The 16,564-nt window shown below is 49.1% G+C and overlaps 1 protein-coding gene across 10 annotated transcripts in view; it reads left to right on the forward strand.

The window, feature by feature from the left end:
- Positions 1 to 16,564, forward strand: part of EHMT1 (euchromatic histone lysine methyltransferase 1) — a 124,250-nt gene that overhangs the window by 62,463 nt on the left and 45,223 nt on the right. For all 10 annotated transcript variants that reach the window (XM_069873003.1, XM_069873007.1, XM_069873006.1 and 7 more), the window contains 3 exons: positions 5,044 to 5,600; positions 8,199 to 8,240; positions 16,346 to 16,523. In XM_069873003.1, the coding sequence (XP_069729104.1) occupies positions 5,044 to 5,600; positions 8,199 to 8,240; positions 16,346 to 16,523 (777 nt within the window). The remainder of the gene's footprint in view (positions 1 to 5,043; positions 5,601 to 8,198; positions 8,241 to 16,345; positions 16,524 to 16,564) is intronic.

A 16,564-nucleotide genomic window follows, 5' to 3' on the forward strand; every position in this document is an offset into this window, starting at 1 on the left:
CGTTTGTGCCCTGTATGTGTCCTGATCTTGACTAATGGCAGATACTGTGCATCAGAAGGAAGCTGAGAACCCTCCCTGTGCAGGAGCTGTCTTGAGACTTCATGAAGGGCACAACTTACAACCACTCCAGCTTATTGTCCAGTTCAGTTATGGGGGAAAGAAGGGGCCTAAACTGTGAACTGCACATTTCCATTCTTGTGGCAGTGTTTGAATTGTACCCTGCTCTTCCCAAGCCTCTGTAAAAGACAGCAGTTTACATCGTCATTGTGCTGTAGCATTGCTCTTTGCTGAACTTCGTTACCCAGCTGTGGTGACCATAAAAGTTCAATTAATTAATGTCCCTAAATTCTGTTAATAACAGTGTTTCGCCTTGGCAAAGAGTTTACATTTTTGAGTGTTATGTGAACATGGAATCATTCCAGCAGACTTGTAAGACGGTGTGAAATAGTTTTTGAGCCCTGTTTCCAGATGCAGGGGTGGGTGGCAACACATGGAGCTGGGATACGTGGACTGGAAAAGCACCTTGAAGTCAGCACCATTCACCTGGTTGAGGCAATTCCCAGTATCAATAGGCTGGGGGATGGAGGGACTGGGAGCAGCTCTGCCAAGAAGGGCTTGGAGTGCTGGAGGATGAAAAGCTGGACATGAACCAACAACGTGTGGTTGCAGCCCAGGAAACCAGCTGTACACTGGGCTGCATCAAAAGCAGCATGGCCGGCAGCGTGAGGATTCTCCCCCTGTGCTCCACTCTGTTGAGATTCCACCCGGAGCCTTGTGTCCAGTTCTGGAATCCCCAGTGTAAGAAGGATATGGAACTGTTGGAGCGAGTCCAGAGTAGGGCACAAAGATGTTCTGAGGGCTGGAGCACCTCCTGTATGAGGACAGGCTGAGAGAGTTGGGGTTGTTCAGCCTGGAGAAGAGAAGGCTCTGAGGAGACCTTATAGCGACCTTCAGGTACCTGAAAGGGCTACAAGAAAGCTGGGGAGGGACTGTTTACAAAGATTTGTAGTGATAGGATGAGGGACAGTGGGAATATTTAGGGCAGATTTAGACTGGGGCAGATTTAGACTGGACATAAGGAGGAGTTTCTTCACTATGAGGGTGGTGAGGCCCTGCCACAAGTTGCCCTGGGAAGTGACTGCCCCATCCCTGGAGATGTTCAAGACCAGGTTGGATGGGGCTTGGATCCAGTGGGAGGTGTCCTTGCCCATGGCAGGGGTGGAACTGGATGGGCTTTGAGGTCCCTTCCAACCCAAACCACTCCATGATTCCCCTTCTCTGTAAAATTTCTCAGTACAGATGAAAAAAATCTGTGGATGCAACTGTTCTGTTGTCTGTGGGGCTATGTTCCAGTTTGGTTTTACATGGGGGTGTGAGTTTAGGTCCATCTTTCCATTAGACAGGGAGGGGGAAGAGACAGGGAGGTTGAAGGCATGACTGGAAAAAAGTTGCCCAGGTGTTTTATTAGGCCGTAGTGTCGTTGCTCTGACTCAGAGAGAAACTCATTAAGAAATGGTTTCTTTGCAGGAACTGCAAGTGTTTTCAGTTCTCCTCCTCATGCAGCTCCTAATGCCGTGCTGCATCTCGCTTGGCCTTTCAAGACAAACAGCACCTTTTCTGTTTCCCCAGCCCCAGAGATGGAAAGTTCCGCTAAAGCAGTGGCGCTTGCCCTGGGAAGGGGAGTTGGTAACCAAGTTCTCCATCAGCCTCGGCATTTCTGAGGCTTCGCTCCAGGCAGCCGTTTGACAAAAGCAGCAGTGTTGGCGCACGGTGCAGGACAAGACACATGCGGTCACTCACTCTCAAACGTAAAACTGCTTTTAGAGAGTGTCAGGGATTTAAATTCCTGGAGGGAATCTCTTTTTTTTGTTTCTTTTTCCCCCGTTTTTGCAGACAGGAAGCTGCTGTGGGTGAGGAAGGGGCTGTTTTCCACGGAGCAGCTGCAAGCTCTGCATTCCCAAGTGCAGAGATGGCTGCTTTAAAGGAGAAAATGAATGATCTCCTCTCCTCACCATGCTCAGCAGTGGGATCCCCTGCTGAGACTGGCAGCTGGACCAGACAGAGCCAAAGGATCCTTAGGTGTCCTGGGTATCCAGGCCTGGATCAGCCACGGAGTGGCCAGCAGGAGCCAGGAAAGGATCACCCTGCCCTGTACTCAGCACTAGTGAAGCTGCACCTTGAATTGTGGGTTCAGTTTTGAGGCCCTCACTACAAGAAAGATGTTGAGGGGCTGGAGCGTGTCTGGAGGAGCTGGGGAAGGATCTGGGGTTGTTTAGTCTGGAGAAGAGGAGGCTGAGCGGAGACCTCTTCGCTCTTTGCAGCTCCTGGAAATGAGGTTGTGATGAGGTGTGCGCTGGTATCTTTTCCCAAGTAATGAGAAGAATTGGCCTCAAGTTGTGCCCGGGTAGGTTTAGGTTGGATATTGGGAAACGTTTCTTTACTGAAAGGGTTCTCAAGCGCTGGCAGAGGCTGCACAGGGCAAATGGGGGAGTCTCCAGCCCTGGAGGGGTTCATAACTTGGAGGGTTGGACTCGATGATCCTGGAGGTCTTTTCCAATCTTGTGATTCTGTGATAGAGCATGTGGCCGTGGCACCGGGGGGACATGAGTTAGCAGTCACAGTAGTGTTGGGCTGACAGTTGGACTGGATGAGCTTAGAGGTCTTTTCCAGCCTTAATGGTTCTATGATTCTGTTTTTGATGGTCACCCAGGTGTGCACGCAGGTCGTCTCAGTGCTGGAGACCCTTGCTCTGGGGAGGCTGCACCCTATGGCAGGTGGGTTGTGGCAGCAGGGGAACCTGCACAGATGGGCTCAGAGTCTCATGGCCAGCGCTGTAACACTGTGGGCCCAGTCCCATGGCAAGGGAATGCATTCATTTCATGCAGGACATTAAACTGCTTTGAGTCACCGCAGGTGCAGGCAGCCCACGGCGAGATGCTGCATCCCATTTACCTGACCTGGGTAACCTCAGTGTTGAGCATTCACAGCAGAAGTTGTTCTGAGTTTTTCTTTTCTTTTTTGCTTTCTTTTCCTATTTTGACTCTTGGCATGTTGGAAGGGAGATGGGAAGTGGTGACGCTGCCACAGGGTGACAGTGCATGCTCCAGGGCACTGGGAGGAGTGGCACTAGTGTTTGGAAACCACTGGTGTTTGGTGTTTTTTGCTCTTGGATGGACACCGCTCGCCTTCGAGGATTTAACAAGAGATGGGGGGAAGAAGGGAGCATCGATAGCTCGTCCCAGAGAGGAACTTTGCCCTGAAAACAGAATTCTCTTCATTTCTTGGCTTCAAAGCAATCTGCTTTTTGGTTTTGGTGGTAGAAGTGGTGCTTTCCTTTCCAATGAACACAGGATCTCCAGCCACCACTTCTCCCTGCTCTGTATAGTTTCATTCCCCATCTCTTCAACGTCCTTTTTTACATCAGCTGGGCTTCTGTCTGCTTCATAGCTTTCTTCTTTTTGACTTTGAGGAGGAAAAGGGGGAGAAAGCTGCTGTAACACAAGGATCATAAGGAGGTGCATGTCTCTCTTTTAAAAGTGTATCCAGCAGGACAGTTGGATATTGGATAAATGACTGTGGACTCTGTGGTGTAGAGCTGATCCGCAAAGCGCTTAAGGTAAAACATCTGTGAACTGTGTGTATGTATAAATATAAATGTATGCAGTGCTTGCACTGAGCTTCAAAATCATGAGCTTTTCTTTTGAGCCCTGGCTCTGCTCGCTCCAGAGCTGGTGTTTCTCTTGCAGCAGCTGAAGCCTCGTGGCTGGGTTACAGCCAGGGAGCTGCCTGTGCTCTGCACTGGGGCACCCGGAACACATGGAAAACGTTGTGTGAGGCGTGGGCCGTGGGCTGCCAGTGCTCAGTGCTGAGAGGTTCTGAGTAACGGGTACCAGTTCCAGATCAGCTAACGGTGCATTTGCTTGTAGGATGGGTTTCTTTTCCTTTCTTTCTTCATTTTTTTCCTTTCCTCAAACCTAGTGATGATTGCAGTTTGCCCTAAAGTACAAGGGTTTGAAATGCTTGACTAGTTTTCTTTTGTCTTGCTAAGCAGTGAGATCTGGAATTAAAAAATGTATTTAAGACTATTCTTTTCAGAGTGTTCTCAAAGTAACACAGAGTTCTGAGCTGATCATCCAGCTGCCTGTATGTGGGAAGTTGCTGGTGGCCACTCATGCCTTTCACAAGCGCCTGTAGTGATAGGACAAGGGGGAATGGCTTAAAAATGGGAGAGGGAAGATGTAGATTAGGCATTTGGAAGAAATTCTTCATGATGAGAGTGGGGAGGCCCTGGCCCAGGTTGCCCAGAGCAGTGGTGGCTGCCCCATCCCTGGAGGTGTCAAGGCCAGGCTGGATGGGGCTTGGAGCAACCGGATCCAGTGGGAGGTGTCCCTGCCCATGGCAGGGGGGTAGAACTGGATGGGCTTTAAAGTCCCTTCCAACTCAAACCATACTATTATTCCATGGAAGAGCCACTGAGCAGTGGGTAGCATTGCCAGGAGAGCGGTGTTTGCAGGGAGTTGCTGTGTGGTGTCATATGGTCGTAGGGCCCTGATACGGATATCTGGCTGCTGAGCTGTGTCTGTGCCCCAGAACCTTACCCATACAGCCCTCCAGGATGCTTCTTGTGTCCATCTGGCACTGTGAAGGGCTTTCCCAGAGACACGAATGCAAGATTGGGCAGCGTTTTGTTTGACATGCAAGGTGTTGACATATGGTCCAATAAAGGTAGTTATTGGAAAAGCTAAAGATAATATTTACCTTGAGAAATCCATAGTTGGGAATAAATGGCCTCATCTCAGCCAAGGCAAGTGAGAATGAGTGCTGTGCTTTAACTGAGCCTCCCCACTTCTCACCACCTGGCGATGATCTGAGAAAGCCGGTCGGGTGGGTGAGTGAGCAACCTCAATGGGCACATAGGAAGCAATTTTCTGGGAAGAGATTTGCTCTTTGTTAGCGACTATAACTCGCTGTACCTTCTTTTTGGAGTTTTGATACCACTTTTGACCCTTTTCTCCTCTCTTCCTCCTTCTGCTCCCTCTTCAGGATTTAATGCCATGGCTGCCGATGAAAGTGCTACAGAAAAGCAAGCAGGGGAACCAAAAATGGCAGTGGACGGCGAAACCAACGGTTCCTGTGAGCACAGCGATGCTGGTGGCCACCCGAACCCAGCTAAAAACACTCAGGATAACACGAAAGCGAGCCAGCAAGACTCTAGTACTAAATTAAATAGGATAGCGGAAAACGGCATTTCGGAACGAGATGGTGAGACTGGGAAGCAAAACCATATGAAAGCTAATGACTTCACACAGACTTCGGTAACGGGGAGCAATGGATATATCCTAACCAAGCAGATGGCACAGGAGCAGCCTCTAAGGACTACCAGCACCTTTGCTTCTCTCACTGGCCATGCTGCAAAAACTCTGCCCGGAGGAGCAAGCAAAGGCAGAACTCTGGGCTCCTTTTCTCAGATGCAAGCCACGATGCCAGCCAAGCTCGGGGAGGGCAGTAAGGACATGGATGCTAAACGAGCCACTGCTGCTAACGCTGAAGTCAAGGTCCACAGAGCACGGAAGACAATGCCTAAACCCATCCCTAGCCTGGTAATGTATCTGCCCAGCAGTCAGTGCTGCTGTGATTGCTCTTGCCTTTCTTTGAATGTGTGAGCGGGATGCGTTGCTGTGCAGGAACACGCATAACTCCGAGGTGTCCCTCTGACTTTCTTTTCAGATAACATTTTTTAATGGTATTTATATTTTAGATGGCATTTTTGTTTATATGGCACATATTTTTGCTTTCGTTTTCATTTTTCCTCTTTTCATCTTTCCACTTCCTCCCACAGAGAGGCAGAGGTGGTAAAATCGAGACACATGGCCATCAGCTCTCTTCCCTAATGTGTTTCTAAATATACAATCAATCAATCGCCTTCTCCAGTAGATCCATGCGAGACACGAAATGGCCTTTCTCTCTTGGCTCTGTTGCTTGTCAGCCATCTGCTGAAATCCAGAGCTCCTTGTGAAGCAAATTACATTTCTTACGAGTTTGACCCAAAGGAAATTAAGCTGAGCATGTTAACTGGAGGCCTCTCCTGAGCTTGGAAGCTGTCAGGAAGCTGATATGTCAGGCAACTTGATTGCATTGCCCTATCATTATAGTAGTAAAGCAGATGATGTTTTCTCTCTCTCTCTGGGTTGCCTGCAGTAATGCAGCTTGTTCAGAGATCTTCACTCCAGAATCCTTAAAGGCAGATTTACCGTCGCTCAATAGAGCAGCTCTGCTATTTTTTTAAGAGGTAGGATGAGATGAGAAGTCATCTGGTGCATTTGTGCTATAGCGAGGTGAACAGAAATGGGCCCTGCATTTGTCATTGACCAAGATCGGTGCCTTTGGTTATTTTTTGAGTTCTGTTGGCAAAGGTTGATTGATACCAGGAGAGGCACTGTGAGCGCTTGATTTTGCGCCCTGTGGCGCTTTATATTTAAGCTTGATCCTCTCGTTGTGCTGTGTAACAATGGAGAAAGACTGGTCCTTCAGTACCAGCACTTAGGTTAAGGAGAGCCTGAGGAGCCCTGTTTGGCCATGGAGTCACCCCCAGAAATGGGAAAGTGGCTTCGGCTTTGGAAAAGCTGGTGTGATGGGTTGCTGTTTGCTACTGGCTTATTACACACCGGCAAACACAAAGCGATCTGCAGGTGTCACCCATGTGGGGCAACACAGCGATAATACGATGTGAAGGTCTCTGCGCTGTGAATTGCTGTGGTCTGGAGCAAGGGAGGAGGGGAGAAAACCAAAGCTGTGCAGCACCCAGCAGCCTCAGATGGGAAAGATGCCTTCGGCTGTGGCGTCACCTGTGCCTCCGGAAGCGGGTGGGAGTCGAAAGAGCAGATCATCATTGCAAACCTGGTGGCAGGGCAGAAACCACACCTGCCATGGTTTCCCAACCCTTTTTCCAAACCACTGATTTCCCCTCTTTCTTCCCCTGATTATGTTTGAATCCTGTGGCTGTGGTGCCCCTGCTGCCTGTGCTGGTGGGGGAGGCCCAGATGCAACATGTACAGCCTGATGAAAGTCACACAGAAGGCTCTCTCTTACCCAAACAAGGCTTTGTGGCCGAAACTGCCTCCCAGCTTTCCTCCACCCTGTTGTGTGCTGAGATTAGGCCAGGCAACCCCCCCAGACCCTCCTGGAATTGGACAGAGAGAGAACCCTTGGGGCCAGACAAATGAAAGAGCTGATTCCCTCCCAAAAGCTGACTGCTAGGTTAGGAGAGAATGTTTGCCTCATTCATCTTTTATGATACATCAGAGGAATAGTCTTAAACAACCCCTTGGGCTTCAAAGTTTGTCTCCAGAAAGCTGCGTGCAGTGTAAGCTCTGCAATACACGAGGTGCTGGGATGCTGCTGTTGATCATTATTTGCTCACACAGTAACAGCAGCTTCAAAAAACCCAAGCCTGTGGTAGCTGGGCCACCCCAGAGTGCGTATCCTGTCCTTGGCACCTTGGGCTGTTTCCCTGGGGCTGAAATAGGGAAGCCAAATGCAGAATAAGGGTGGTAGGAAGTGGATGTTCCCTATATTCTCCACCCAAGCCTCTGTCTGAACGTGAACCCAAGATCTGATCTCATTTCTGCAAGACAATAAAACATCTGCTTGGTTCAGCCTCCCTGATAATTACTGCCTAATTTTTTCTTATTGTCTTTCGGATTTACATGCTATTTTCTTTTGAGTGCAGAGTCTTTGCTAGTTGTCATTTTCCTGTCCTGATTATTTCTTTGTTGAGCTGCTTCTAAGAGGCTCATCAGCACGGAACTGCAGTGACTTTCCATGCATCGGCCTCCTCGTCCACATCTCCATTCAGAAAGTGCTGTATCCCAGGAAATAAGTTGTGGAAATCACGCAGAGGTTGATGTTTCAGGACACGGGAGTTTTCTTCGCTAGTATTTCTCAGAGCATTGTTGTTTTCTTGGTAGACTGTTCCATGCTGCCTGGGCAAAGGAGGGGAGGAAGGGATTTTGTTGCTTGCAAAGTGTAAGCATTTGTTCCCCCCCGGCTCCTGCAGAAACCCACTGGGGCCAAAAAATCATTTGATGTAATCCAATACTCTCAGGGGAGCTGGGTAGCCTTTTCCTGCACGTGTGGATTGGTCTTTGAAGGGAAGAAAATTTTTTCTTACAAATTTAACCTGCTTTTTCTCTGTTTAGGATTTTCTTCCTGAGTTGGGATCGAAGCTGAATCTGAAACAGGTGACAGTTTTAATTGATATTGGTACATGGTTTTCAGAGACCTCAGAAGAGTTATTGACAGCATTGTTTCTGCTCCCCTTTTGAATAGTGCAGTTACACAACCTTTTGGAAGAATCTTTCCTTCCTAATGCATTTACAAGTGTGTGTATGTGTGTGTGTGTCCCCTGTGCTTGGAGAAGGCCCCTCCTACTAGGAAACTCCAATTTTGAAGCGGAGCGTCAGTGGTATGTGTCTGGAAGGGATAAAGATGATAAAGGTAGTGAAAGCGTCCTGTAGTTCTCAGGTTAGGAGAAGCAGACGGCTGCGTTGGGAATCCCAGGTTATCTTTCCATGCATTCCTTGGTGGCTCTGAGACTGCAGTCTGGGGTGTGTGGCTCTGGTGCCATTGTTTTGCGTGGGGCAGGGGAACTGAGCTGCCAGAAGAAGTAGTGCAAAACTATGTGGAGTGAGTATCTCAGCCTGATGCGCCGTGTGAGCCCAAAACATCAGATACCAGCTGAACTGGAGAAGGCAAAGCCTGGGTAGGAAGGAGGAGCTTGGAGCAGGAGACGCATTGCTTGTATTGATGTTTATACCAATACTAATCAAATGATACCTTTAAGCATCATTACCACTAAATATCTGATCCTAGGACTGCTGCTTTCTTTCTGTGTGCACAGGTGTTGCTGTGAAGTGTTCTTTGCTCTCTCAGTGCACAGTGGTGTGCTGGTGTGGGCTCTGCAGGAGCTCCTGGCCTGACATCGGCTTGCGTTCATCTCTCGGGGCCAGGCAGATGCCTGGTGGTGGTTTGCAAGTGTCTGCAATAGCTTGGCAGGCTCAGACCCTCTAATATGCAGAAAACAGGCAGGTCCTGATGAGGACAGAGGTAGTCTTCTTGGGGGGGTAAAAATAAATGAGAGGAATACAGGGCACAGTGAAACAGCTCTGCTTCTGCTTGCAAGTGCTGCTGTCAGCTTGTTTGAACCCAGAAGGTGCACCCATCTGGGACCTTTAACCTGAAAGATGGGGATTGAGATGAGACCTTAGGAAAAAGTGTTCTCCTTTTGAAGGTGGGGAGGTCCTGGCCCAGGTTGCCCAGAGCAGTGGTGACTGCCCCATCCCTGGAGGTGTTCAAGGCCAGGCTGGACAGGGCTTTGAGCCCCTGATCCAGTGGGAGTTGTCCCTGCCCATGGCAGGAGGTGGAACTGGAGGTCTCTTCTAACCCAAATAATTCCATCATTCTCTCCAGAGGGGTACCTGGGTGTGCCCAGGAGAACTGAAAGGGTGAAGTCCGTGTGTGTGGACTTGGCCACAGCTAAATATCCCCTATGGGAAATCTCCTTGAGGAGTGACGAGGCCAAGGACTGCCACTGGACTTCTTATGCAGAGGTTTTACTGCAGAGGAAGGCAGAAGGTGAATGTATCTTGTGCTGCATTTTTAATTTTGTGTTCAACGAGTGGTGCTTGTGCTTCTGACATGGCTGTGCCGACCACAGCCCGCAGAAATAACCCTCCTGCTCCCAGGTCCCCAGCAGACCTGTTTCTGTCTGATTTGCTGGCAAAACTGGTTTGAGCTACCCTGTTTCATTTTGACTGTTGTATGACCCTCCCTTCCGCGGGAGCTGCTCAGTCTAGGAGGGGACAGGGAGCAGGGTCTCTGCCCTTGACTAGGAAGAGTCTACATTTTTCAATTCAGAAGCCATTGAATGCAGTTTGCAGTTTGATTTAGGAGGATCTACACTTATGCAGAGTCTGCCTGGCAGCCTAAACCACTATGATTTTATACAGCTACAAACACAAATCAGTGCAACTGTAATCAAGTCACACCAGAATCCCTCTTCTCACAAGTACCTCTTACCCTGTAGATAAAAGGGCATTAATAGGTGAATCAGCCTTGCAACCCTGATCTGGATTAAGACCAAAGCGCTGCAGGTTTCTCTTTGTTGCTCCAAGCTAAGGCTGAGGCCGGGGTCAGGATCCCTGGTGGCTGTGCTGGAATTCAGTAGTGGGGAGTGTAATTCTGCAGAGGAGGAGAGGGAGAGCAGCAGATTGTAGAGGCACCGTCAGCTGCTTGTGATCAATGTTTTATAGCAGACTGATATTTCTTGCTTAACTGTCATTCACCAGGCGTTAAGAGACAGAAGTTTCTGGGAGCTGCTGCCTTGTGCTCCTCAGAGGTACCAGTCTTGTTACTCTTCTGCTTGAGGAATGGAGAGAAGGTTGCTCTGTGACAGCAGCTGTGCTGCCTGGTGGCAGTGGCAGTTAGTTTAGTCCTTCTGGCTGGCTGGCTTTTGCTTTCAAAACTTTGGCCAGCAGGTCAAGGGGAGGTAATTCTCCCCCTCTTCTCTGTTCTCCTGAGACCCCACCTGGAGCCTTGTGTCCAGTTCTGGAATTCCCCAACATAAGAAGGACACGGAACTGTTGGAATGGGTACAGAGGGGACCATGAAGGTGATCCAAGGGCTAGAGCACCTCCCATAAAAGAACAGGCTTAGAGAGCTGGAGTTGTTCCTGGAGAAGAGAAGGCTCCAGGGAGACCTTAGAGCAGCTTCCGGTACTGAAAGGGGCTCCAGGAAAGCTGGGGAGGGGCTCTGGATCAGGGAGTGCAGGGACAGGATGAGAGGAAATGGCTTTCAATTGGAAGGGACAAGGTTTAGATTTGATATTAGGAAAAAATTCTTCATGATGAAGGTGGTGAGGTCCTGGCCCAGGTTGCCCAAAGGAGCCACGGCTGCCACATGGCTGGAGGTGTTCAAGGCCAGTCTGGATGGGGCTTTGATCCAGTGGGAGGTGTCCCTGCCCGTAGCAGGGGTTGGAACTGGATGAGCTGTGAGGTCCCTTCCAACCCAAACCATTCCATGACTCTGTCATTCTGTAACTGTGGAGGAGAGGAAAGTCCTTAAAAGAAGAGCAATAAGACAGCTCGTGTGTCTAAGCTGGCGATGGTTTCAGGTGTTGAGAGTGCACGGCAGGCCTTCTTCATGCTCTCCAAAGATGCCCTGTTCCAAAGCAGGACCTGAAGGACCTTTGTTGGTATACATGGAGTTCTGGCCTGGTCTCTCTTTGGTCATTGCTAGCATGCGTTGGGAACGGAAAGGCCTCTTAATTGCAGGGCTGTGGAAGGATGCCACATGTGGTCTGTCGAACCAGTGCAGGGCTGCATTAGTAAGGTTTGTTTGTTCTGTATAGTTGCTTTTGGAATTAATAAAAAGAGGATATTCTGTCTTTTGCTGTTTTTAGGAACTTCTCCCTGTTGCTGTAGGGGACTTCTGTGCCAGTAATAGAAACAAGGTCAATCCCATTGAAATGTAGGAAGCACTTGAGTGTAATTTTTATAAACACATGAAATATTGTGTTCTTGTCCCAGTCCAAACAGTTTTCTTGACTCTTTCTCTCACTGTGGCGTTGGACATAGCTCTGCTCCCTTTTTTGCTGTTTCCAGGCACAAGCATCTCTGGAAACGTTGGCCTCAGCCTTGGAATAGCTGTCTTCAGCTTCCAGACACTGTTGCAATTAGCAGCATGAAGTAGTGACCTTACACCTTTTGCACAGGATGAGCTGATACCACATGGGAAGCTGTGAGAGATGAAGACATCAGCGATGCACTTTGTTTCTCTGTCAGTTTTGGTCCTTTCTTGGCCTTTTGTGGTCCAGACACATGGTGCTTAGGACAACATGGGAGAACAGGTTGCGCACGCTGCGTCCTGGAGTTACCTTTGCATGGGATTCTCCTGACTGAACTTCTCTAAACCTGCAGGTGAAAGGGAGCTGTGCTTGGCTGCTGAAATTCTCAGCGTCATTGGGGAGAAAAGAGAAAAATCTCAGCTGCTTTGAACAGGGATTGCATTCAGCAGTGGAGTTTATTTAGGGTCAGGAATGGTGCTTCTCACCTCTGATTTGCCTTTCGCAGTGGGGCCCATGTAGGTGTTAGATAAAACACGTTAAGGCTCCAGGGAGACCTTTGAGTAGCTTCCAGTACTGAAAGAGGCTCCAGGAAAGCTGGGGAGGGACTCTTGATCAGTGTGCAGGGAGAGGGGGAACTGTTCTCAGCTGAAAAAGAGGAGACTGAGATGAGATCTTAGTAAGAAATGTTTTCCTGTGAGGATGGGGGGGCCCTGGCTCAGGTTGCCCAGAGCAGTGGTGGCTGCTCCATCCCTGGAGGGGTTCAAGGCCAGGTTGGATGGGGCTTGGAGCCCCTGACCCAGTGGGAGGTGTCCCTGCCCATGGCAGGGGGTGGAACTGGATGGACTTTGAAGCCTCTTCCAACTCAAACCATTCTATAGTTCTATGAAAGCACCTCTGCTCTCTTGAGTGTTGTTGGTTTATGTGCAGGAGGGTGATCTTTGTCCAGTTTCTGAGCGAAGGGGTCTGCTTAGTTAAAAATGCAGGCAACTCGATGCATTCATAGCTGTGCTGGTATCTTAGCAGATCAGTTTGTGCCCCACAGGTGACCAAAGCTGAGTGTCACTTCCCTGGTGTGGTTGCTTCTGCTCCAGCTTTGCCAGTCTGGCATTTTCCACCTTTAGCTGAGAGATCGGATCTTCAGGAGGTAAAGCAGGAACATGTCAGGATTTGTCACAGCAAAGTGGATGAGTAGATGTTGACTTGTGATCAGGACCCTCGGGGTCTTTGAGGCCCCTGCTGTTCGCAGCCCCTCTGTCTTCATTCCAAGCTCACGTGTCCTCTGCTGCGGGGAGGTCTGAGAGGCCGTGAGCCCAGGAGCAGGAGTTTGCTTGGATGGATGCTGGGCTGCAAGCAGTTTTATGGATACCTGCTTACTGCTGTGCCTTGTGCCAGGAACAGGGAGGGCAAGAGTAACCCATCCATGAGGAAAATGGGAGCATTAACTGAGGAAGGGCCCGGGTCTGCCTGAACCAGCTCCCTGTCAGCGCAGCGGGATTTAAGGAAGGAAACATTTCCCAGCAGACCCTTGAGTGGGATTAGCAAAGCCTCTTTGCTGATGTGGTTTAAATTTGGAGCTTGTAGAGCAGGACATGAAAGCTTAGTGTAGGAGACCAGGGTGGGTTGCACCTACAGGCTTGGGCTCAGGAACTGCCAAAATCCAGACTTTAGAAGTGGGAAAAATAAGAAATTTAATTCCCTAAACACTCAGCTGGCTGGAGGGGTCCTAAGAACAGCAGAGATGGAACTGTTCTATCTAGCTGAGTGAAGAGAGGTGGTGATAAAACTGAGGTGGTGATAAAACTGAGTAAAATCATTAGTTTTAATATTTATATAAATATATATATATAAATATACATATATATATACACACATACATATTTGAGGTATGTGTTTTACTGCTGGCCTGCTCGGCTTCCCGTCCCATCGGGCTTCCTGAGAGATCTGGTCGCCTCTGTGTGGGAATTCTTGTTCTTTAGCATTGCTGCATGTGCCTCCAAGGAATAATCCAGAAGTTGCAAGGCTTAATTTGATTTAAAAAACGCTTTTACCAGAATTGCCATGAAAAAGTCACATTTAACAGTTCTCCTGCAGCCCTATTGGAGATGTTGATTTATTACCATACTATAATTACAGGGGGAGAGAAAAACCCCAAGCTAATAACATACTGCTTCTTCATTTAAAATTTGATTATGTCTTTCCAGACAGCCTGGCAGGGTCTGAACGGGAATTCTTGGTGTTTGCAAGTACCGGCACGTTCTATCAGAGACCGGTTGCAAGAACCTGCACTTAAAGGACAAAGAATGCAGCCCTTCTGTACCCTCATTGCAGCAGCTCTGCATCAGACCTGCCTCTCCCAAGCTCATTTATCCAGTTTTAAGTTAAAAATGGAAAGCAGTGGTTCCAGGGAACATGGGAATGCTCAGAATAACCCTGTAGCCAAGAGTTACCGGTAACCTTTCGATCTCTAACCTAGGAACTTTTCAGAGGTATAAATAGGATTGTTGAGACTATTCTTGGTACCCTGTGCCCAGCGCTTCTGACGTGCGTTTTGTAAGGGCTGAAACAACTGGGAACAGTCTCAAGAGAGATCCAAGGTCCAGCAGATGATCCTCTGGACAATTAATTTGCTCTTTCTATTAAACTCATTTAAGAGAAAGTTTAAAAAAAGAAAAGTAATTGATCCTAGCCTGTACATATCTGCTCGGAGTGAGAGTTGCTGATGATACAGGCTTTTTAGTTTAGTTGAAAAAGCATAATGTATCTAATTATGTGAGAGGGAGACCAATTAAGCATTGGAACAGCATATCAAAGGATGCGGTAGATTCGTTGTCTTTGAAATCGTTAATCCAGGACTGGATGCCTTTTAAGAAAGGATGTGGCAATTCAGCCATAAGTCACAGGCGTGATGTGGGATCATTGGTGATGCGATGGCCTTTTCCTGCGGGTCAGTTCTGATTATCATTACAGCTTTTCAGTCTGTGACCGAGCCCTCGCTCCCGCCAGCAGTGCGCGTGTGGCAAGAGCCACAACTGGGGGAGTTGGTCGCTTCCCATTTATTCACAAGGTCACATTGCTTGATAGCAGCATCTAGGAGTTGAACTGGGACTATAAAGAATGTTTTTACTGCTTGTTGCTTTTTATTTCTTCCTTTCGCCTGGATTTCTCGTTCTGTTTTGGTGTTTCCCCTGGTGCTTCAAAACTCCTGTAAGAAGTGTTCTCCTGCAGGCAGAGCAGCGCTAAAGCATTGGCACCACAGGGCTTGTGGTCAGGTCACCCTGCTCCTGGCTCTCTGGAGCGGGGATCTGAACAGGCTGGACCGCTGGGCTGAGACCAATGGCATGAGGTTTAACGAGGCCAAATGCTGGGTCCTGCACTTGGGGCTCAACAACCCTGAGCAGCTACAGACTAGGAGAAGTCTGGCTGGAAAGCTGCCTGGAGGAGAGGGACCTGGGGGTGTTGGTTGACAGCAACTGAACAGGAGCCAGCAGTGGCCCAGCTGGCCAAGAAGGCCAATGGCATCTTGGCTTGGATCAGAAACAGCATGGCCAGCAGGTCCAGGGAGGTTCTTCTGCCTCTGGACTCGGCACTGGTGAGACCGCTCCTCGAATTCTGTGTTCAGTTCTGGGCCCCTCACCACAAGAAGGATGTTGAGGCTCTGGAGCGAGTCCAGAGAAGAGCAACGAAGCTCGGGAAGGTGCTGGAGAGCAGGCCTTATGAGGAACGGCTGAGAGAGCTGGGGGTGTTTAGCCTGGAGAAGAGGAGGCTGAGGGGAGACCTCATTGCTCTCTCCAACTCCCTGAAAGGAGGTTGTGGAGAGGAGGGAGCTGGGCTCTTCTCCCAAGGGACAGGGGACAGGACGAGAGGGAATGGCCTCAAGCTCTGCCACGGGAGGTTTAGGCTGGACATTAGGAAAAAATTCTTCACGGAAAGGGTCATTGGGCACTGGCAGAGGCTGCCCAGGGAGGTGATTGAGTCACCTTCCCTGGAGGGGTTTAAGGGATGGGTGGACGAGGTGCTGAGGGATATGGTTTAGTGATTGATGGGAATGGTTGGACTCGATGATCTGGTGGGTCTCTTCCAACCTGGTTATTCTATGATTCTATGATTCTACCTGCACCAGCTGGGTTAGGGGGTATGTGGACGGCTCTTTGCTGTGGCGGTGGCAACGCTCTAGGCAAACCTAACACCTTGTGTGCTCGTGTTAGGTTGAGCGCTAGGCGAGAGGTGGGAGAGCACGGTCTTTATTAAGACTTGATGTTGCCAAACACTGTCTGAGAGGAAGGATCCCTTCCTTTTGCTTCTGGAATGACTCTGCCAGACTCTGTTCTCACGTTTGCTTGATGTGACAGCCACACCTGGGGCACGTTTTAGGGAATAGGTGCATTTGCTCTGTTCATTTGTCTTCAGAGCTAACCAAATAAGCAGTGTCCGACCCTTTTTATTACTTGCAGTTGCTTTGGATTGGCATCTCTGCCTTGGTGTGGAAGCCTCGTGCCTTCAAAGGCTGCAGCCTCCCACAAGGGAAGGAAGAGTGGACTAAGTGGTTTGCAGCCTTTAGGCAAAGTGACGTTATTGGCTAGAGGAGGGGCTGTGTGCTTGGGCTTAGAGTGCGTGGCTTCAAATGAAGGTGACTGCACTTGAGAGGATTTGAGTTTATTTGCTTTATTTTTTTTAAATTTCTTTTGAACGTGGAGGCTCAATTTAACTGCATTTTTTTTCCAGCATGCAAGTAAAGACCCCAAAGATGGGAGAGACAGCAGAGATCAAAAAGACTCCAAGGAGGAAGGCAACAAAGGCATCCTGGAGTTTGGGAAGCCGTTGCCGTTGCCCTCTCTCCCGGGCCTTCACCAGTCACTACCTCAGAACCAGAGCTATGTGGCCACCACGAAGTCGCAGACAGGTAAATAAGCCAAAGTTAAAACTCTGAACAGCACCCACCTC

The sequence above is a fragment of the Phaenicophaeus curvirostris genome, chromosome 20, assembly GCF_032191515.1.
Source record: "Phaenicophaeus curvirostris isolate KB17595 chromosome 20, BPBGC_Pcur_1.0, whole genome shotgun sequence".
Taxonomy (NCBI): Eukaryota; Metazoa; Chordata; class Aves; order Cuculiformes; family Cuculidae; genus Phaenicophaeus; species Phaenicophaeus curvirostris.